This window comes from Lonchura striata, chromosome 2 (assembly GCF_046129695.1).
Source record: "Lonchura striata isolate bLonStr1 chromosome 2, bLonStr1.mat, whole genome shotgun sequence".
In the NCBI taxonomy this organism is placed as follows: Eukaryota; Metazoa; Chordata; class Aves; order Passeriformes; family Estrildidae; genus Lonchura; species Lonchura striata.
In genome coordinates this window covers 13,295,324-13,319,164 of record NC_134604.1, presented here as the reverse complement: position 1 = coordinate 13,319,164, position 23,841 = coordinate 13,295,324, and the positions used below count along the sequence as shown (strand labels likewise).

At 37.6% G+C, this 23,841-nt stretch overlaps 1 protein-coding gene across 4 annotated transcripts in view; it reads right to left on the bottom strand.

The window, feature by feature from the left end:
* CADM2 (cell adhesion molecule 2) overlaps nucleotides 1–23,841 on the bottom strand; it is a 590,742-nt gene that overhangs the window by 55,677 nt on the left and 511,224 nt on the right. For all 4 annotated transcript variants that reach the window (XM_021541252.3, XM_021541238.3, XM_021541246.3 and 1 more), the window contains one exon: nucleotides 12,387–12,565. In XM_021541252.3, the coding sequence (XP_021396927.1) occupies nucleotides 12,387–12,565 (179 nt within the window). The remainder of the gene's footprint in view (nucleotides 1–12,386; nucleotides 12,566–23,841) is intronic.

The following is a 23,841-nucleotide window of genomic DNA, read 5'->3' as shown; positions in this document are numbered from 1 at the left end:
ATGTGAGAGCTGCCAGAAAACAAGCAGCTGTGGATCTCAGGAAGCTGAGAAGGAAGAAGCAGGAGGATGGAAGCACCTCAATGTGGTAGGAAGACCTGGCAAGGGAGGACAAGCTTGCAGGCCTGAGAGCAGTGGTTGACATTGACTTTTTCTCCTCCCTCAAGGTGCATCTGCCCAGGTCCAGGTCAGCTCTCAGGAGAGCTGTGGGGCCCTGGGCCAGGAAGGCAGGAGGGGTATTTAGGTAAAACCCACCTCTGCCACCTTCTGTGGGCACCCTACCAAGCAGAATATGCTGAGTATGCACAATCAGCATCTAGGATAGACACTGGGACTTTGTAGACACTGGGACTTTAGTAGACACTGGGACTATGTGCTTTGTAGTGCTTGTGGATACTTGCTAAAACTTCTAAGAGAAACAATAAACACTGAAAGGAAAGGGTGAGGGGTTTTTTGTGGGTTTTGGTTTTTTCAAATATTAAAAAACAACCTTTCTGCACTGTGGGAATCCAGAGCTTCCCTCTGGCTGCCCTGGAAGGTCTGGGACCCTGGCAGGGGGTCAGGAACCCCCTGGACAGAGCCCCCAGAGACACTGTCTGTGATCTCTGTCCAAGGAAAAGAGTTTTCAATCTTACAGGATGAATTACAAGCTCTGAGTGTTTGATATAAGTAAAAGTTAAGTGTGGCACAGGTGCAAAAGTAAAATTTTAGGATTCTAGATTAGGGGTCCAAAGGGGACAAGATGGAGGAAATTGGGTGTGTCTTGTCCTTTTTCTCCTTCTTCATGCCCTCCATGTTTCACTGTGGTGTTGGCATTTTTCTGTTGGTTCAGGCTGGGGACACACTGTTCAACGTAGGTGACAGATATTGGCACGTTATTGTAAATCCAGCCCAGGGAGTTTCTGGTATTTAATGTTTGTAACATCCCACTGAGGGCAGAGCCCCACACGCTGCCCTGCAGGACAGAGCTGGGCAGGGCAGCAGAACATGTTAGAGATAAACAGAATAAACAACCTTGGAACCAGCACAGACCAATTATGGCTTCTGCTTTGGCAGCGGGGCAGAAAGACAGAGACTTTCTACAATCTTGGAATCATCAATACCACAGATTCCGACACTGCACAGCACCAGATGTTGCCACAAATTGGGCTTTGTCACCTGGAGACTGGAGCAGCCTGCTGCACTCATAGCTGGTGGAGCTGCACAGAGGGACCCCAGGAAACCTGGACCAAGCATTTCACAGGAAAGCCTCTAACGTGGATTTGAGAGTTGCACTGGTGGCTCATAGCTCTCAGAATCACGGCTCTAGCCTTTGAAGCCCTCAGTGCTTACTTTAGGGATCGTTTTGCTCCCCACAGCACTCCACTGAATTTGCTATCAGCAAAAGCACTCTGGCTGCAGCTCCCTTGGAACAGAGAGAGGAGCTTGCAATGAAGGCCTGGAGATGCTGGGACACGCTCCCATCTCACCGCCCGTCAGACTCATTGTTTGTCACCAGCCCAGACATTCCAAAAGATCCCTGCCCCTGCTCCCAGTGAAGCAGAAGAATAAAACGTGACATAATGTACTGTCTCACAATACATATACCTATTGCTGCTCAGTTTTGGTGGGGAAGATTGTGTTATCTGCAGCATTTGGACTGTAGGAAGCTAATAGGCTGTAATGCCTTATTTCTTAATTTCTAGTTGTGCTAAAACCAGGTGACACACTGTCTTCTATCGCAAAGGATAAATTTAACAAAATAATTACCAAGTAATTAGAAATTGAAAATTATTTTAGTACAAGAAAAATTGAAATTCTCAAGTAGGAAAATTATTTACTATTGAAGAATCTGTTTTCAAGCCCTCTAAGTTTTACTTTATTAATGGTTATTAGTGCAAGATTTACCTCTAAGGACAAATCAAACCAAGTATTCAACAGAAAGATTAAGCTTCTATATTCTGGAGTTATATGACTATAATACATACAAATTTATTCCAGGAGTACTGTAAGACCTAATTTTTTTTCCCAAACTTAGCACAAGTTTTGCCAACAGTTAAAAAAAGTCCTTTCCAACTGAACAGTAGTAATAATAGAAAGGCCATTGTTTTAAAGGAGTAAATTTGTGTTGTATAAAAGCTCACCTTTCTCATTAAAGTAGCTACAAATATTGCATTGAGGCTTATGCAACTTGCCTGGATTTGGTGATTCAACATTTTAAATAAATAAAAAGCAAAAGTTTTAGAGCATTGTTTGAGACCACAGCCTCAAGTGAAGACACCTTACTTGTAAAAAGGCATACATACATATATATATAAATATATATATATATCTTGATTTTGTTTACAGCTTTACATTAACAAATACAGAAACAGTAAAGAATGTACCTCTGCCTTGAAGATCATTTTTTGGGTAGTACAGACCAAAGTTTAGGAAAAAAAAAGAGACAGTAGTATTCCCATTTCACAGCTGGAGAAATGAACATAGGAGAATTAAGTGGAATGTCTTATATTTTACAGACTTCTGAGCCTGACAGGGGAGTTCAGAACTGATCTCCTGAGGCTCATTCTAATGCTCTGCTAAAAAAATAAAACAAACAAACAAAAATAAACCAACAAAAAATTAAAACATCAAAAGAAAACAAAACCTCTCAAAACTGCATTTAAAAAAGAAGTTGTCCTTATACCTGCAGTGCAAATTTCACTGCATTCAGGACAAAATGTTACCACAAAAGCCACCAAACATCTTGTAAGAATAAAGCCAACACAATTTTCCCCAGAAGCACACTATTCTATCGCTATTAATATGGTGTTCTAGGCCCATTGCCACTGCTTAAAAAACACATTAAGGCTGTGATGTTCATTTTTATTCTTTTTAAGTAAGCAGACAAGCCATATTTCCTTGTTTTCGCAAACCATAAAATAGGAGTATTCAAAATTAAATGAAATAAAGTACTGGCAGCTGGCCCTTGAAAACCTATAAGGAAAAGCTAATGCACAATACAAATTCAGACACCAAGCAGCCTTGAACAAAGTTGACATCTTTCTCAGAATGACATTTGACTCTTTCTGCACACACACAACCAAAAAAAAAAAATCAAGAAGCTCAGCCAGAATCGCACTGAAAATAAAGAAAGTAAAGAGAAATTTCCCAAAATTTCCTTAGTATGGAGACATGTTGAAACTAAATGGAGGTAAGCAGATTGGTGATCTCTATTTTATTACAGTTGCTACTTTCATGTCTCTCAGAAATTCAGGCCAAATCAATGAAGTTGCTTAAACAACTCCAAACTCATGGCAATAATTCTAAGGTTAGTAAAGAGAGATAACAGGGACTGTAATTTATTTTAAATAAGTTTATTTCAAAATAAAATCAAAAGGTCCAACACTAATCTGAAACACTTTTTATCACAGTGGGATTGCTATATCTTATTGAAAATCACCTTGGGAAAGTGACTGGCACTGTGCAACCTAAAACATAGATTTTTGTCCTTCATTGCACTGTCTCACATACACTTAATTCCCACATTCCTATCACCAAAGTACACTGCCTGAGAAAATAAGGCCCTATCTTTCCAGCTGTCAGTCTTTTATGCTCTTTTTTTTGGGGTTTTGGGGTTTTTTGTCCTAGTTGAATTCCTACCATGATTCTTTGGCTTTGTATAACACATAGCTATGAATGGTGGGGTCCATGCAATATTGTCAAGATTTAATTTTGTTAAAATGATCCAGCTTCCCTTCAGGGTGGCAGATATTTAGTACCTTAACTATTATGCCATCAAGCAGGATAGTTCGCCAGTGGAAATCACAGGGTTTTTTATAAAGAATGCTTGATCATATCTGCTAATATATTTTAAAGAAAGTGATACACAAAGCAGTGCAAAGAGATTTCAGTTCCCGCTCCAAAGTGATGAAACCCAGCCAGAGCTCTCCTCCATCAGGCACTTCAACATGTCAGCATCCCTCAATTCTCCCTGCTTCCCACCAAACAAGGGTTGGGAAACCTGCAGAAAATGTAAACTACAAAATCACTGGGGGAAAAATAAATTCACTGGTGCAATGACCCACAGTAATATCTGAAGAATAAATGCTTTGCCCACTCCTTGAGTTTTTCCCTGCCAAACTTTCTTTTGTACTTCCTCCTCTCCTTAATTTTGTTTGTTTCTACACTTGCCATGAGGATTAATAAGAGCAGTTTCAGGTGGAAGATAAATCTGCCTCAGGCATGAGGTTACCAAGGAAAACAAATTTTTTTTCTTCAAGGGAGCAAACAAGCAGTGTGGATACCAGTGGAGGGAAAGCAAAGGGTCCTGACTGAAAACTCCTGAGGTCTCTGTCATAAATGACACATCAGCTTACACCACACACCTGGAGACCTCTTCCCAAGCACCAGCAAAGCTCCTTCACATGGGGTTAGAATTTTCTCAGTGCTTATGAGGGAACCACAGCCTGGTGAGAGAGGTCAGGGCATTTTGGGACATCCTCCTATGGCAGATTGCATGCTTCATCAGCTTTGGTAGCAATGGTTTTAATGGGTTTTTGCTTTATTTTTTCTCCTTGAACATGAGGATGGTTTTGAGATACACCTTTACTGTCCTTCTAGTTATTTTTGCTGTCTGCTCCCTTTTCTGTGGGAATCGTAGAGAAACATTGATGCCACAAGCTTTTGTGGAAGCTGCCAAAACACTCTGGAATCTCTGAGACAAAGCAAAGTGATTCATGTTAAGGCATAACAAGTCAGAGCTAGATTCAATGCAGAAAGTCTGTGATAGGATTCAGCAATACAAAACATGACTTTAATTACAAAGCTAAGAGAATTTTATTCTATTGCATCAAGAATTCAAGCAGTAAGAGCTAGAAAAAATAGTTTGTGATTGCAGATATAGAGGATTCAGTTTTGGAGGAGGGGCTAAAGACACATTAGGTGCCGGCACTTATTTAGATTGAACCTATGATGTGAAGTGTCATGTTAGGAAGATTTTTGAGTTTGAGGGTTTAGGGATATTTCAAATTCTTGTCAGCTGCAGTACTGAAATAATTAAATACTGTAAACAAGTGGAGAAATACCTTGCTTGCTCTAAGAAAAATGTTAATGCAAGAAACATTTTATTTAATAATTTCCCTTTCTATAACATAGAAATGCAGGCAAAGAGAAGTTCACCAAGCAATTAATAATTAAAAGTTAAATAGCAAAAATAAAATAATAAGTACTAATAATTATTAATGTAAATTTATGGATGTTAGAAATATTAATGGTTTGAGATAAGCCTCCATGGCTTATCTTCACATGTGATCAAGAGGGCTCAGATACAAAAGTTCTCAAAGCTGTCCAAGAGAGATGCATATTTGCAGAAGCTTTTCCCTACCCCTCCCAGCCTCCAAGGCATTTACATCTATCTCCAAGAGGATTCACAATCCCAGGGGGAGCAAAGCAAATTCTGATGTATCCCCTGGTATGACCAGTGGTCATTTTAAGCAACATCACATAGACAATGTTCTATTTTCTTTCCTGAATGTGAGTGAAACACTGAGGAACACATTCTCAAAAGAAAGGTAAGTTGTGGAAGCACCATATGAGAAAGACAGAGACAGGACACCCTTATCTACATTCCACCACCTCATGGTGCAGGAAAGGTTTCAATTCAGAAAAATCACTAAGTCACTCTAATATTGTCTTTATGGCTTGAGTTTCCTGAATAATAAATGGTCTAGATGGAAACAGAAGACCATTAGCAACTGTTATAATCTAACTTTATCATCAGTCTAAAGTGAAATTATTGAGTTAATCTTTTCATCATGAAGATTACATATGATGTTCATAGACATAGTAATTTTACAAGCTGGCATGTCAAAAAAAAAAAGGTAAACTGAAGTAAAGTTCAGGAAAATTGGGGCTATAAGCGATAGCAAAGGATGAAAAATTAGAGAGCAATTGTGCTACTACAGCAAATTAGTGATAATAAACTCAACAGCACTGAAGGTCAGTTAAAACAGTCAAAAAAGCAAGAGTGACATATTTGGTATGTCCACACAATCTTTTCCTTTTCAGAAATCCCATTAGAACTATCATGTCACATATCATGTGCACAGAGAAAATCAAATATTTTCGAGAGTTATGTCTTATTAAAGGCATTATCCAAAACTACAGGTTTTAGAACACATTACAATATGTATTCAAATAGGAAGGAGCTTTACATAGTAGAATATATTGTTAGATTATTGTTCCATTGTGAAAGGGCTTGGGGAGAGATTTTCTGCTGCTGAAATACTCTGCATTCAATTTCAGTGATTATTCCAGTATGAAATTAAAAAAAAAAAAACCTTTTAGAAATTATATTTAAAAAAATCACTTAATTTAAAAAGTTTTCTTTAATGAGAAAGAGTATTTTAATGTAAAAATGTAGACTTGCCAAACATATTCCTCAAAAGTATTAGTGTGGTTTGGAATGTTATTTTCTTGACCTTTCCAAAATACTTTTAAGCTTATCTGGAAAAGAAATTTGTATCTTATTTTTCTAAAGTCACCATAAATGAAGAAAGATCAGTTCATACAGCTCAACTGTACACCCCACTATTCAAGTATTTATCAACAAAAAGCAATTTCAAAGTAGCTGCCTTGAGAGGGTTCAGGGATAATAGCTGGACAATTCATCCATAAAATTAAGCCAACAACTCCACCACAAGTTTCTTGACAGACTTCTCATACCTGAAAATGTCAACTATTATTATTCTTTTTCTTCAGCCCAATAAAAACCCCTCTATTCCACAATTTCTTAATTCATCTGACTGCAGGAAATTGATCTGCATGGTGTTTTAAAGTCTGGACAACCTCTTCCAGCCCAACTAAAAGTCTTCTGGAGAAGCCAGTTTTAATTCTGTGCTAATGATTTAATGCCATAATGTTATTTTACAACACTGATGTAAAATTAGAGTATTTCAACACAATTTGAAAGGCTATGCTTTGAAGAAGATAGCTTTGGGGGAAGGAAGGCTTTTGAGACTGACCAAGCACTCATGAGCATGCTTTTATTTCCAACTGAAGCCCAGGCTCCTTTTTTTCCTGCAGGTTATCTTCTGTGCTTTTTAATTTATTTTTACTTCATATAAAATGGGAATAGGAAAAACTTTTCACCTTTGTTTTAAAGACTCAATACTGAGACTTCTTTCTTTTAATTCAAACAAAGATATAAAAAAGAAAAATCTCAAAACTAAAAGCCACACGTAGTCACATAGAGTGAGTTTCTAATTAAGTCCTAAGAATTCTTCTGAGTCTCATATTCTTGATATACCTTGATTGCTGTAAGGGCAATGTTGGGGTTTTTTACCAAATCTCCCCATTATTGCAGCTATAAATGTTATTATTGTTACATTACACTATGGCTCTGCTCAATTCTTCTTTTGCAAAGCCCAAGCTTTGTTCACATAAAGGCAAAATAGGAAAAGAAAGCCTGAGGGGTGTGTGTGTAAATGAGACACTTCAACTCGGAAAACTTTAAAGGGGGAAACTTCTAAACAAGTCCAGTCACCTCAACTTGTAGGTTCTTAACACCAAAACACAGAGCAGCCAAGATTACTGATGAGTGTGCTCTCCGCAAGGATGCTGCTTCCTTTCTTTCCCAAACTTTTTATGTGGTTTTTGTTACATGTTTATAAAGTGTCCAAAAATATTGTGCAAGATTTACCAGAGGTCTGTAGTGAAAATATTTGCAAACTGAAATTTCTATTGCCTATTCATTAAGCTTAGTTTTGAAAGAAGACAGAATATATCCTCACCTCCTCAGGTTTCTTTTCAATTTTCTGCTCTAATCAGTTTCTGCCTTTACAAAGAGATATGCACAAGTGAGTTCAAGAAATAAAGAGAACGCCCTCTGTGAGGACATCAAAACAGAAATTAAATATAATAAAAAATTCTGATTGCGGGCAAATGAACTGACAAAGACAAAATAATCTATAGTAGATAGAGGCAGAAGAGTTTGTTTAATTTCATGTGTTTTGGATTCCACAGAGTCTCCACCAATTTAAAAAAACCCAAACTTATACAGATGTACAAGTGCATAGTGCTGGAATTATTGTTGGGCACGGAAGGTGAATCTCTATTATATTTAGAGGTAGGATTTAATAAACTAAGGTGTCTGGTACGGATTTGGCATAGTGATGTTCCAGATATGGAGAATAGTCAGGCACAGAGATGTAAAACTAGACCAAAAAGTCTGGTGAACAAAAAAGGGGAGAAAAAAAAGACCATGAAAGAAGGAGAATGGCTATATGGGTGAGAATTGCAGGAAACGCAAAGTTTAAGATCAGAATTAATGAGAAGTAGAGACCAATGTGGAAATACTTGAGAGTGTATTGAAGGGAAGCAGCAAATATAATTTTAAATGCAACTTTCCAGTACAAAGAGCAAAAGAGGCCAAATAGCTTGTAAGGCTGGAGAGCAAAGAGATCAAGCCCAGACTTAAACAAACAAAAGAGAATACTTTTCTCTCAAAGCACATAACTAAATTCAGAATCTTGTTGCCACACGTTACTGTGGAAGCCAAGATGACAAATGTTTTGTAATGGGACTGGACAAGCAGGTGGAATGTAAATAATGCTACAGTTAGGAAAGGTGCAGTGGGACTTCTGGTCTTACACATTGTAGGGGATCTAATGAGGTTGTAACTCAGTCTTTCAGTTGCCTTTATTTGCAAAACATCGCTTGCCCAAGAAAAAGAACTACAAAATTGAGAGGCTGAAGACAAAGGAATATGCCATGCCACTTTTTATTCCTCAGAGATCCTAAATTGCTGGCTCAAATGCTTTCCTAGTTAAAATTTGAGCAATAAGAGCTGCCTTGACCATCCACAGCTGCTGATTCACATTCATTTCCATACTTCTCTCCTAGATAATTGTTGCACAACACATAATAGCTCTGAATATTTCAATTAATTTAATGCCTGGCTGTAGATTGGCATATCAGGATACTTCACCAAGGTGCTCTGTTTCAAACAGGGCTGCAAATTATCAACAGTGCTGTTTGCACTCAGGGGGTTTCTCAACGATGTGGACTCCTGTCACTCACTCCAAGGCGGTGCTGAACCGAGTCTTTGGCAGGGACACCCAGAGGTTCTGAACTGCTCCTCCAAACACAGCAGCTGTGTCCTCAGGTTGATTATGATGGAACACCTCCTTCCTCCACTCCAGCTAAATCACTGCAGTTATTACTGGAGCTCTGCAAGCAGAGTCTATGTTTTTGGGTTGAGCAACACGAGTTTGACAGTTTGCTCTGTTTGCCGGTGATTAATGACTAGTATTTGGACAAAGGTAAACAAAAATTCTTAATAAATTGGAAGAGAGTGAAAATTGCCTGGGGCCCATTACCAAAGAAAGGGTATAATATATCTAGCCAGAATGTGCACTTCTAAAGCATTAAGCTTGCCAATTAGAATACAGAAATGACAACAGCTACAGGCATTAAAGCCTCTGCCTTTGTTACTGCATGAAACAAATGTTTGAGCAAACTACATGTCTTCCCTTTGTGCTTCTGCCTATAAACTCTGACTTTGTACCCACCTTCCCGCTTCACAGAGTACTTTTTTACATTTATTATTAACAATAAATGTTAAGAAAAAGGAAATTAGCAGTCACATTGATTCAGAAAAGCAGCATGAGCATATTTAATAGCCCAAGCCTTTAACCTTATTCAAATAGATTCAATTTCTCTGAAGTCTGGTTTCTTTAATTATACAAAAAAATATAAAAATAACTTTTATGGTGTCAGATACTAATTGTATTGGACAGATTTCCATTCATCTGCTTACAGCAATATTTATTTTCTCTGCCATCAGTTAACATCAAAACAGTATTACATCATCATCACCACTCACAGTGGAAAAAATACTACTCTTCTGATGAAGCTCTTACATCATTAACACACAGAAAGATATAAAAATCTGTTGAAGTGAAAAAAAAAAAGGAATAAAATGTATGGAAATCACAGTACATATAAAAAAAGGAAAGCTGTGAATCATGTTGCCCCTCTCTGCCTCTGCAGAGGATACCTTCCACTCATGTCCCCTATCTCCTCACACAAGCTCATGTGGGAAATCTGGCATGTACCTTATCTTAGAAATCTGATATTTAAGGCAGGCACTCATATGATTAATGTGCTCTAACAAAGGAATAGGACAAAAAATTACATCAACACATTAAGCACAGGGGAAGAGATGAGAAATCAAAGGATACTTCCAGATATATTTAGGAAGATAAAAAATACGTCCTCTATTAAATAGAAGGATGCATCTCAGAAAATGATAAAAAGTAGGTTTTCTAGCCCCCAGAGAGAGAGAGGAAAAATATTGTATAATTTTAGGAGGATTATGGTTCACTAGAGACATTCATGAATGTAATGAGCTAAAGAAGGGGTAAGGCTGCTTAAATTTATCCATACAAAGGATTATGTTACACTTGATAAAATAATTGTGTCAGTTTCCTTTTTACTTAAAATTAACCTTACAACTCTGAACCCCAGTAAGTTGTTAAGTACTAAACATCATCTCACTCTGTCACATAACTCTGATTGTTTCAGAAAAATGGGAAGCACCTGACATTTACCTTCTCTAGTTCCAGCACTGGAATCACAGAAATGCAATTAGGAAAACTCGGGTACTCATAACAGAAAAGGTCAGCAATGAGCAAGCTAAACCTAACATGCCTAATGTGCTGCCAAACATAACAGAATGCCTCCTTGATAATGAATGAATTTACAGACTGCCAGGAAGTTGATGTAAGATAATCAGATCAACAGGAGACACGCCACTGTGCAAGACTGGGAACGGTGAAATATTCTTTCATAGAATTCTATTGCAGAGTCACCACTGATGAAAAAAGATCCCCCATTATGAAAGGCCATATTTTCAGAAATAATGACATAAATAAATCGGGCAGAAAACACAAATGACAGAAGTTTCAACATATGGTAAGTGTGGAAGCCGTTACCTCATCAAAGGCAGAGCACTTTGTGCCTGCAGCCAACCACCACCACACCACTGCCTCTGGGATGCAAAAGAGATTTTTTCTTTTCCTCTTATTGTAGCAGACAATGTAAATAGAGGTTAGAGGGTTTAGTTTTGCTGTTTGTCTTTAACACAGAAATACTCACGCAGCAGTACAGGCTCTGTGTTCCTCATGCATAGATCTCCTCCTTATTTGGGTCACTAATCCTACATAAACTAATGGTGAACTTTAAGAAAAATGAAAAGTAGCCTAAGCATTTATTTTGATAAATGATGTTCATCAACAGTGCCAATAAATATCTCATTACTGAAAGTAGCACTTACTAGAAATTTTATGCCAAATACCTAGAGGCAGGTAAACTTGTAATGAAAAATGTTTCTGATACCTTCAACCACCAAGGAAATGTACTTGCTGTAGCTGAGTTGATTGTGAGCAAATAAAATCTACATAATTCTCTTGTCTATTTAAAGACTAAAATTTGCATTATATTTTTTCATTTTATTTTGTCATAGTTATAAGGAATTGCACTTAAAAATAATAGAAAAAAGTACCATCATGAACTAAAGTGGAGGTTCTGCCTCTATATTCTCTTATATTAAAATTCAAATTATGGAAATTATAACCTTCCAGGAACTACCTGATATAAGAGAACATCATGTTTTGAGACTGATAGATCTGAATTGCCAGGCCGCATTAAAGGAAAATGCTAATTTTATATTATAGTTTCCCCTACAGCTGAGCTACACCAATCTATTTCATGGTCAATATAGAAAGCAGATAGTTTTTTCACATGACACATATTGTTTCCTAATTTATTAGGGAAAAAAAAAAAAACAATTGTAATTTAATGTGAACTTTCCTATTTTTCCATTTTATTGGAAGTAGTATAATGCATTTAGGACATGACACAGTTTTGAGGTCTGACTGTAATGATGGGCCAGGTGATATCAGCTAACTTGTATGAGCTGAATTTTCTCAGTACCAGGCTGTAACTTGCATGAAGTATCTGATGTCCTGTCTTTGGCGGTCTATAAAAAGCTAAGCAGAAAACCTCAAGCAAACATCTGTCTGTTATTTCTCTTCATATAACCTTTTGTAACCAGCTTTATCTGAACAGCTGGGCCTGAGGCAAGTATTTATGAAACAGTACCCACACACTGCAAAACATTTTTACAGGTGCATACTTAGCAAAAAGTTCACAGCAGAAGTGAATACATTTTGTTTAAAGTGTAAGAAGAGAGGCATGCCAATAAAAGAAAGACAGCACACTCCCCACAGCTAGACAACAGCATCAATAAAAGTGCAATTACACTTCCAAATTTTCTAGCTATTCTTTCCATAATGACCATAAGAACCTGATTGTATCAGCTGGAAATGTGAAATATGCATAGAATGCACCAAGGAGAGCACACTCACCATGTACTATCAGGACATATTCTGTGCTGTTTCGGCCAATGGGATTTTTTGCTTCACATCGATATGTGCCATTGTCTGTTTTGTTTAGGAAGCTGATGCTTAGAACCCTGCCATTGACAACCATTCTCTCTGGATCTGGGAGTTCTCCACCGTCCTTTGTCCACAATACTGGTTCTGGCCTGTTGGATCAAAGTGTGGCATTTATTTAGACACATGAAACATGCATATGCAACATGTACATCAGAAACAGCACATCAGCAACTTATAAATAGACACCTACCACCCCAGAAACATTTGAATTACTGGATTTAATGAACTGTCACAACCTTACCATCCTGGATGTGAACTGCTAAAGAAAATGAAAGAACAAGCAGAGAAATAAGAAAGAAGATAACTAAAAAAGAAAGCAGAATGGTAGTGCAACAGGCTAAGATCTTTCCTAAATTAAAAAAATGGTTCCTGTGAGGTTTCAGGGCCAGCAGGTGCTTGCAAGGTAAGTGCAAATAGGATGATGTGGGTGTAACTGGTTTGTAAATGGATTCTTAAACTACTTAGGCCATTCATATTCATAAGTGAACTTGAATGCAGTGAGTATTTTTCCTGAACCAGGCATATCAGTCCCAAAGTAGCACGTGTTACACACAACCTAAACTTGTTTCTCTTGCTGCACTGTGTCACAGCCCATCCCTTTCCCCACCTTTTCTTCATCCTTCCCTTAAATAAATAATTACTTGTTTCACATGTTATCACAAGCAATGCAAGATTTAACTTGAAATCCTGGATTTTCTTCTCTTGTGAAACCGTTCCTGTTTTGCCTGATGCACTCACATCAAACAGGCCAAAGGCAATGCCCTGGCAGTGATGAACCCCTCGGCAAGGCAAGGGCACCACAGAGAAGGGAACTGGCAGTCCTGAAGGTTCACAGACATCTTCCCTCTGGCAAGGCATACATAACTCCTTTCTAGAGACCCTCAAGAAGCTCCACAGTCCATGAGATCTGCCTAGCAGACAGCAGGATGTATTTATTACTGGCATGCAGCCTTTACTTGCACGGAACAAGGTATACTTTCAAATTTACATGAAGGAAATCAGCAAGAAGACTGGATTGTAACTGGGAATCAAAGGTTGGTTTACTGAATCCTGTCTATGTAATGAGCAGACAGAGCAACTGAGGCCCTTTTACACCAGTCACTTCAGCAGGATATTCACAGCCTGGGGATTCAATGCTACCTTGCTTGTGGCTTTGTGCAGCATAAGCCACATATCAATCTCTATCCAAACATGCCAGTTGTGTGATTCAGTAATAAACCAAAATATAATACACTGCTATAAAATTAGCAATTGCCAGGTTAGTCACTAGTTGCACTCCAGAAACACTTAATTTCACTAATTTGAAGCAGATGTTTAAAGCCCATTAGATATAATAAGTGCTAAGAAAAAGAACTAAACCTAAATAATTAAGGAGAAGCATTTAGCCAAAATGTGGCCTCATAAAAAGAAAAATAGTTCTAATGGCTGTAATGACATGATTTTGAGTTAGTGAATACATGTAAACAGAGAGAATTTTTCTGAAATGAACTTCTATAAAATTCAAATTAGTCTTTAAAGAAAATACTCATTCTGAAATATAAAAAATTTACACACATTTTAGTACTATTTTGGATGACACCCCGTTAAAATGTTGTTGAACTTAGTACTTGGACTGGCTATTCTCCAAAGTTTTGATTTTTCCCAGAAAATCATATGCTCAGAGAATAAAAGCAAGGATTAAGAACTGATGGTGCGACAGGCCTTATTTATGCCTTACCATAAATTTGTCTTAATCCTCTTCCTAAGCTCATTTTTATGAACTGGTATCCATGCACACGTGGTGCACAATGTACACACTTTCTTTCTGTTCAATGCAAGCGGGGAATCCAGATGTGCATGCTGGTATAGAAACATTGCCCTGCAGAGTTCCCAGCATTAAGGTGTGATTTGCTGTGATATGTTAAGGTGGATTTGTTCAATTTTCTGGCCAACTCCGCATTGTTTCTCATTTACCAGCTTACTGTGGATCTGCAATCCCAGGAGTGGGGACTCTGAAACACTTCAGCTACAATGTGCACCATTACCTGCATAAATGGCGTGTTAAAGCAACTTCTGTGCAGTGGTAATTTATGGAACTTAGGTTTTAAATTGAAACTAGATGGCATATCCTAGGGGAAAACCTATAGGATAACAAATAAGTATGAAATGGAGCTGTAGATATAAATTATTCAGGGAGCTCTGTCACATTGTAATACACAGACTCTAGTCTTACACAGAACACTTAGCTGTGGTTGCAAAATGATGTGTGGCACAAAAGCCAGGGCTTAGAGAGAGGAGATCTGCATTCTCTGAGTGTTGGGGAAGTTGCTAATCAAGAGTGAATGTTCAGCCATCCCGTGCTGTATTTGTGGCAGCAGCAGAGCAATTCCTGGGCAGCAGGCCCATAGCCAGCACATCCTGGTGGCCAGGCACAGCTTTCCCTCCACCTCACCACTCCTTAAAAGAGCAATTCTGTCACAGCCACAGAATTTAATTCTGCCTGCATTGCTGGGAAGCTTTGAGACACTTGGTCTACACAATTCACTGGTTAGGCAGATGTGAGCTAAGAACGTGAGACGTGCTCGTGCACCCAGACCATCACGCTGCCGTGGTCAGCAGCAGCAGCAGGATGCTGTCTAAGGGAAGCATGGGAGTACATCCATTTTCTGCTGTCCATTCCTCCTCTACTCTGCCAGCAATAGCAGCCATCCCCTGTCAGGGGTGCTGCAGGCCACATCTTTTGTCCTTTTTTGTGACCACTTATTATTTAGACCTGTGACTATGAATGTCTCTAATATATTTTGGAATCTGCTTATGATGTCCATCACCTATACCTACTGTAGCAACTAATTCTGGTAGTCCCCTGCCATGCAAAATGGTATTTGCTTTTATCTGTCTTTCACTGATCTCCTAGAAGTGGCAATGAATATTGCAGGACATGGTAAGTAACACTATTATAACCTTATTGAAAGTCATGATAGCCTAGTTCTTAGCAGGCCTGCCACTCCCCATTTTTATTTTTTTTTTCAACCTTATCACTGTCTACAACTTCCTGAAGGGTGGTTTTAGTCAGGTAGGATTTGGTCTCTTTCTCCAGGCAGCAATTGACAGAACGAGAGGTCACAGTCTCAAGCTGCACCAAGGGAAGTATAGGTTAAATATTAGGAAAAAAATTTTCACACAAGGGGTGATAAAGTACTGGAAAGGCTGCCTGGGGAGGTGGTGGAGTGTGTTTAAACAAAGACTGGATGTAGCACTCAGTGCCAGGGTTTAGTTGAGGTGTTAGGGTTGGGTTGGACTCGATGATCTTGAAGGTCTCTTCCAACCTTGTGATTCTGTGATTCTCTGTTTGTTAGAATTTGATACCTTCTGAGATTATCAGCAGGGAAAAAAAACTACACCAAAAAAGAGCAAAGGAATCTTAACTTTACAGCACATTGGGTATTCTTTTAGGATTGTCTGATTACCTTCATTGTCCAAAGCTGAAGCACTGGAACAGCTTTCCTTCTCTGTCACAAGGCACAGACAAGCGTGAACTCCCCACAGGTTATCCTACTGAAACCTGTCCACAGCTGCAGATCCAGACAGAGGTTCTTGCTCTTACCCAACATTTTGAAAGGGATACTTAGGTTTGACATGCTAAAACACCTGGCAAATATGTACACTCCTAATATTGTACATTTTCCTCTCCTGCATATGTTTCCAACACTGCAGAATGTAAGCTTTTTTTTTAATACTAATGAGTTGCCATAACACTGTCAATTCCTATTTGAACTGGAACAAAGAGGGATGTTTGTACAAACAGTACCTTCCATTTGTGCATTCGGTGAAATGCCTTTGAAAAAGGTTTTTAGTATAGGAATCTGAGTTTGTTAACTGCCTTTATGTTAGCCTCAAAACCCAACATAGAATCAACAAAATATGGTATTCTTTTCCAGTCAGAATGAAATGGGATTGAAATGAAGGTATAAGACACTGGTGTGTAGTTCCACAATGATTCATATTTTATATTGTGGTGCTTTTCTTACAAGTAACTGAACAAAGAAATGGTAAATACAGCAAAACTATTTTCTGGCCTTGAGAGTAGAAAACCTTTTATTTCAAAACACGTCAGAGAGAAACTGAAATATGTTGGAAAAAATAAATTAGAAACCACATGTGATTAGAAAAAAAGACCTAGTCACTGCCTTACCTTTCCAACAAGTGTTTACATAACATGAAAGTCAACAATTATATTTGTCTACTTTTTTTTTTTTTTTTTTTTTTTTGCTGAGGCCTTTGAAATTACACAGGAGTATTTTAAGACAAGATTGGCAATTTTCTGTCCCTTTCTCCACCCTTAACTCAAGGACAGTGACTGAGTGCTTTCTTATAATCCTCCTCTCTAGTGATATCTTTGTATATAACTATAATAGCTAACTTAACCTCCATTTAAAAATTATACATATATCTATATGTTTTATATCTATATATATATATATATGTGTTTTCTTTTTGAACAAAGTGAATTTAGGCAATGCAATCCATTTTCACTTTAAACTTGTTGACTCTATGCAGTTTTGTTGCCCTTCTCTAATTTTTGTGCACAGAAAGGTCATGTACAAAGCATTCTTCATTGAGTCCTTAACAAACAACGCTTGGACAACTTACTGACCCATTATAATAGCACAGGATAACCTTTTCATTTCCATAAGATCACACTCAAAAACCCAAAAAAATAAAATCAACAAACCCTGACCCACTAAAACAACAACAAAAAACCCCAAGGCCACATTTTTACATGTGCAGTCTCACTGGGGATATTCTCATCCAACTGGGTATCTAAGCATTCTGTCAATAATTTGTAGTCAATGTGGGTAAAAATAAAGATAGAAGATGAATTTGAGAAACACTAAAAAGATAAAAATAAATTCATTATTTTGAGTAGAGCCCTCTCCAAGAATACCTTTTAGTTCTCCAAACAAGGGCACACTTGTATTCACTGAAGTCCATAAAAACATAATCTAGTGGAAATGATCAAATGAATAATGATAAAGGTAACACAAGATTTATCAGAATGTTTCTTGTTGAAAACCTGGTGCAATGTTAAAAGTCATCTAAGGGAATGATTGCTTCATTAATTTGAAACTTATAGTTCTTTTGTATCAAGAAATTGGATTTTTTAGCTCTGTCAGTTAATCACCCACTTGAAAGTCTAAACCCTGGGGGAACCTCTTGTTTATATAAAGTCTCAGTCTGAGAAGTCATATTGGGATGAACGGGTTGGGGAGCATTTCATCTATCAAAAACATCAATATCCACAGTCCCTTTCATAAACGGCTTGGATAGATGGATTTTATTTTATGAGATAATGCTCTGTGATTTTCTAGTTCTGCAAAACCTGAGTAACCTTCACATAGTGTTTTCTCACCAGTAGAATTAGTAAAGAACATCCAAAGTACCTTTCCTAAAGTTCCTTTTTTTTTTTTGGAAAGAAGCTTTGAACATCTGAATTGACTATTATTACATTTACCTCTACTTTTCTCTTTTAAGCATTCTCAGCAGACATAATGTAGCCTAAAAATATTTATGATATCCTATAGTAATGCTTTCTAAATGATCAAGAATTTAATTACCAAAATGTGTTAAAAAATGAGGTGTCAACTAAATATAGATTTCAACTTTTATATCATAAAAATTTGACAGGAATTTCCAGCTATAAAGACAACAGGAACAACAAGACGTGCTGAAGCCAGCTGCAGTGTATTATATGAAAAAGGTCCTTAAATAATAAACAGAAAGAGGCAACCAAATCTCAAATGGGACTAATATTCATCATTTACAGGGAAAAAAAGAGAACACTAAAAAATAGCAAAAAAGAAAAAGATAGCAGAAGAGGAAAGCAAGCAGGCAAACAAAGAAACCAAACCAGCTAAAAACCAGTCTTCATTCCTTACCTTTTTTCCAAGACAGACAAAGCTTTTGCTTTGTTCATCACAACTTTACTTAGGTGACAGACCTCCCTGCCTGAATCTTGCTTTGGATAAATCAGGCAGTCCTCTCACCCTTGCTGGATTACAGGTGCTAACTATGCTGATATGATACACTAAATTTGCAGCTGAACATCGTTATCCCTCAGCAGACTGTGACAGCAACTGATTAAAGTGCATCACGAATCTTTTCAAAGCAAGGATATTTATTCTTCTACCCAAAGATACAAAATATATCATGTTAGAGGGTAAAAGAGTAATTTTTCATATTTGTATTTCCTCCTATCTACACTCAAATATTTGCTTGCAATTGGTATTAAGGTTCCTTTAGGTCTAAAACCTTCGCCTGTGGGAAGCTGACTGTTCTGTTTCTGCATTAATTCTCCTTCTTTTTTTGTATTTCCTCTCATCAGCTGATAATCCATTTCCTTTTATCCTTTAGTATTCTTAGAGTCCAGGGCACCCTTTGACCTCAGGCTTTCCACCTTTAACACAACTGTGCAAAGCTGCTGTTCTCTGTCTGGAGAGATTATAATCTTTATAATTGTAACTTCTTTGAAACTCTTTTACTCTAGTTTTCCCCTTTGTGCATATCATGTACCCCTGCCCCCCCCCCTCCTTCCCCAAAAAACCTCAATTTCCTTTGTTAGTCATTTTCCAGACAGCAAGGCAATATCAGACTAATATTCTGAAAAGTGCCTAATCCACATATATATGTGTATGCATATATGTGAAGCTTCTTATTTAATTCTAGTATTATTCACAATCTTCTCAGAAATGCATAAAAACCCTGCTGTGAATAATATTTTGGGGAATGGCTTTCTCATAGTCATGAAGCAGATCAACAAGAGAACTTATGTGAAATCAGAAGACAACTTATCAGTGAATTGCACCAGAAATATCCTTTGTATTCTACTATTGTAAGCAGCAGGGAGGCTAAAAATGGACAAAAAAGATTTTCTTAAAAAAAAAAAAACCAACTTTGTGAGGGACTTGCCATAGGAAGGAGTGGTCATCATATAACCTGTCCTTCTGGTATTCCATTGCCCACATTTATCATACCCTACACCTGCTGTCAAACTTCTGGTGTCTCATTTCACTCCTTCCTCCATTTCTTTTGCTTTCTCTGAATCTGACCAACTTCCCAAACAACAGATTGGACATTTGTGCTCCATTATTACTTCTCCAGACATTTCTGTACCAGGCAAGCAATGGTATCCATGAAAGGGAAAATTTGCTGAACTAATTAATTTATGCCTCCCATCACTTATGAATCTAGAAGCAAGTAATGGAAGAGGAAGAGGTTGACATATTTCAAATTTTCAAGGCCAGGCCACAACTTAGGAGCAAATAGAACTGAAGACTACTGTTTAACTTATGTATACTATAAAGAAGATGGGTAATCCTCTTTTAAATACACCATCAGGTCAGGGAATAGGCACTGACTTTTTTTATTTCCCCCCCCAAAATAAATCTGAAAAACCCCTGGACATTTCAATACAATTTTAGTATTTCAAATCAAAATACTAAGTATTTTCAACACTTTCAGTAGCCAGCTAATAACTACACTTTTTTAAATGTGTATGTTAAAGTCTGAGGCTCAAAACATCTTAAGTTCAGAGGAAACACTAAAACCTCTACAGTTTATGAACAGCTTTAATAAGAAATCTGCTTTAAAAAACTTGTCTTTAAAAAACAAATGTATGTATGGCTATACTGTTCATTTTATGTCACCAGTTTATAAATAATTTCTATTCCTTTTAAATTTTAACCAGGAAAAAAGAAAAGTCCTCCACATAAGTACAACATGCCTTTCAAAAAGATTCCTGAGCCTAAAAAGGCAGAAGGAGAGGTGTAAAGCAGTACAGCAGCAGGAAATAGGAAAAAAAAAAAAAACAAACAACAAAAAAACCTACAAACAAACAAACAAAAAAAACCCAAGCAAAAAAAAAATTCAAACCACATTAAACAATCTTATGTCATAAATCCTTCCTCACTTTCAGGGGAGCAGAGGCCTTGCAGGAGTGATGGCCACTGTGAGCTACCTGGCAATAGCTCAAGGACAAAGCAGTAGGCAACACAGGAAAACATCTGCAGGTTGGCCTGCACTTGGCCACAGGTTAGATAAGGAGTTTTCCAATTCCTATAAAGCAGCAATGATGCTGGTTTTGTATCAGAATTCTTGTACTGAAGGCTGATATAGGCACACTGCACAATGCTGTCCCTGTTCAGAGGGATGCACAGCGTGTTATCTGCTGTGCAGTCCTTCAGCAGCTCTCACACACCCTGGATAAGACACACCTAATGACATATCAGTAATTAAAGAAAAGTGACAGCCTTGTTTTCAGGAGACTGTGCAAGAAAGTAAGGGGTCAGAGACATCTAGAAGGTGCATCACCTTTATCGCTGCAGTAGAGGAAGGCAGCAGAAGAACTGTGCAGCTGCCCCCTCATCCAGAGAATGGAAATCCAGCAGAGCCAAGTACCAAACTGATGGCCAGGTAATCTCACACAGGGAAACAAGTGAGGTCCACTCACAGAAAAACAATGATGCCCTGAAAGCTTCTTTAAAATTCTAGAGATGAAAGTACTTTGGATCAGCACTGGGGCATGTCGATAATATATACCCTTCCCCTGTTCTGCCTGGGACTGGTGCCATATATTGATGTGCAAATTACAAAGACAAATCCCTTTCAGTCTCATAAACTAAGACCTACACTCTCAGAGAAGAGCAGGAAAGGGAAGAGAGGAGAATCTATATACAGATAAGTGAATATTAAAGAATAATTGTCAAACCTTCCTTAAATATTTTACTGCTGTTCCTAAAGGCTTTTTCTTTCCTGTCAGAGTACAGCCAAAATGATAAATGGCATGTAACTATTTTATTCACATGAAAAATTGTTGATTAAATATTGAAATCTCAATGGCCTGGTTTCACTATAATTCTAGCTCTATATGTTTCTAATTATGTAGTCAGTATTCAAACAGTGAAATCTTTGTGCTTCCTATGCTGCTGTTTACACTATGTTGATTTCTTCTTAACCTTTGGAGCTATTGAGAAATTAGTAGATTATTCTTTTATGATCAGTTGCAAGTAAAGCATGACTATAAGAACAAAGGATGATGGAAACTGCCGTGGATTAAGTGGACAATATCTGAAAAAAAATGTATTTCAAAGACATGCAAATGTCAGCAGTATTAAGATAATATGGTGCTCAAGTGGATGCATCAGAATGGCTGCTGAAAATTACTGGGATTAACCAGGAACTATGTTCTTAATGTTAATGAAGTACTGCTGGGGATAAGAATGCTGCAGCAAAGCATAATGATAGGATGTGCACACCTTAGTTACTATGCATGTCATAGAACAGAGGAAAATAACATCTCATCTGGCACGTCTTCAGACCTGTTTCTGACACCAAGGCTCCTCACAGCAGTTTGCAAGCATGCTGCATCCCCAGCCAGTGGAGCAAGCACTGAGGAAAATACTGATTTATCAGAAAGAACAGAGAAAAAATAGCAGAAAGAGCTTCAGCACCACCGATTTGAAATGCTTTGCATTTTCATGTTACAGGATTAAAAAAGGTGCATTTCCTTACGGTAGCCTGGTTTACATAGGTTATGCTGAAGTGCCACATAGAAATAATGGCTGGGACTAAAAAAAACAAGAAGTAGGCAGTAAATGCTGTCACACCACATTTTCAGGTCCTTTTTTGTTATGTCTGTTGTCATATCCTCAATTCCAGTTGAGGTCTGAAGGCTGTGTCATGGAGTTAATGAGCAAATATTATTATGAGGACTTTTTTTTCCCATTTGACAAGTTCTGATTTTCAACTTCTTAGATATTGCAGGCTGACACACTGATGGATGTTCACATGCCTAATTTGCAGTGTTTTGAATTTGCCTTCACTGTGTCCCAACATTCAGAAGACACTTTGTCTCTGTTATTACAATAAGCTGAGAAATCCCATCTAAGAAACGCCAGCTGTGTTTTCTGAATTAAGGTCAAATGCTTGCTGGTGTGAGAATCAAAGAGGAAAATGAAGAGTGGCTGATTCATTTCCGCTTTTTCCATTAAGTAAACAGTTGAAAATCTCATTCACAGTTATTTTCTTGTCCAAATACTACTTGTTTGAAATAATTTGCTGTTGATGTAAGACACAGTCAAGGAGAAGCCTCATTAAACTAAAATTCCTTCCTGCACAGTCCTGAGGTGCAGTGACAACACCCAGAGATCTGATAAAAGCACCAGTGCTGCATCTTGGATGACAAGCAAGGACTTCAGTACCAACCCTCATTAACCAAGGAATGCACTTCTTAACTTTCAATGCATGTAAGAACATCATGAAGTCTGGGAGATGAAGCAAAATATCTTCCTTTCACCACATAAGAAACCATTAATAACTAGCCACAGCAATGACATTTCTCAGATCTTCTGTTGAATTGTGTCCTTTCAGCAATTAAATATTTGTTGCTATATACAACACTTTATAGGAGCACCAAAGGAATGAAAATACACCATAAATTTTTGTAACTCAGTTATTTTTTTTACCATTGTCAAAAAAAGCTGATGTTGAAGCATGCTGTATTGAATCATAATAAACAATAAAATGTTTTATGCTTTCAAGATAATATAACAATATCCTAACAATAATACACTGTAAACTTACAAGTATTTGTATTTCAGAGCTAAGTTCTATAACACGGTTTGTGTCAACTTCGTTTGCATTTAAAAATTACTTCTGAAATGGTAATACAATAAAGGGAAAAAGAGACAAACATTATTTACTTAGAGAAGTTTGTTTTCTTTTCCCAAATGTGTTGTTATCTCCAGACAGAGGGGAGTGCTTTAGTTCACACAAACTTCTCTCACACAGAAAATTATTCATTAGTACCTTCATGGTAATAATTTCAGCACTGTAAAGGAGATATCCTCAAGCTCTCCACGGGCTCCAGCTCCATTAGCATCTAGTCCCAGACAGCCACAACAGCCTGTGTTCAGTGCTTAGCAGAGAAGGAGCAGCTGTACTGAGTCAGACAAAAAGTTCAGCTAGTCCAGTCCCTTATCTCCAACATCAGGGATAAGCAGATGTCTAGGGAGCAGGCCAAGCACAGATCTCGGGCATTTCTGATACCAAGCACAGTTTAAAAATACTCTGTAAACCTTAAGGACTTGCCTTTTCATGAACTTAGGCAGTTTTCCCTTGAATTACTGTGAATTTTCACCATCTGTCATAGCCATTGACAACAAATTCCCAAAGTTTACCAGTCATTATATGAAAAATTATGTCCTTGCTTGGCAACAAAGCTGGTTCTTATTAGTTAAACTTACTCTTAAACGTTTCTGTTTGCAGAGAGAATGAAATAGCAGTCCTTAACAACTACCTCTGTACCATCTACAATTTTGGAAGCATCTGC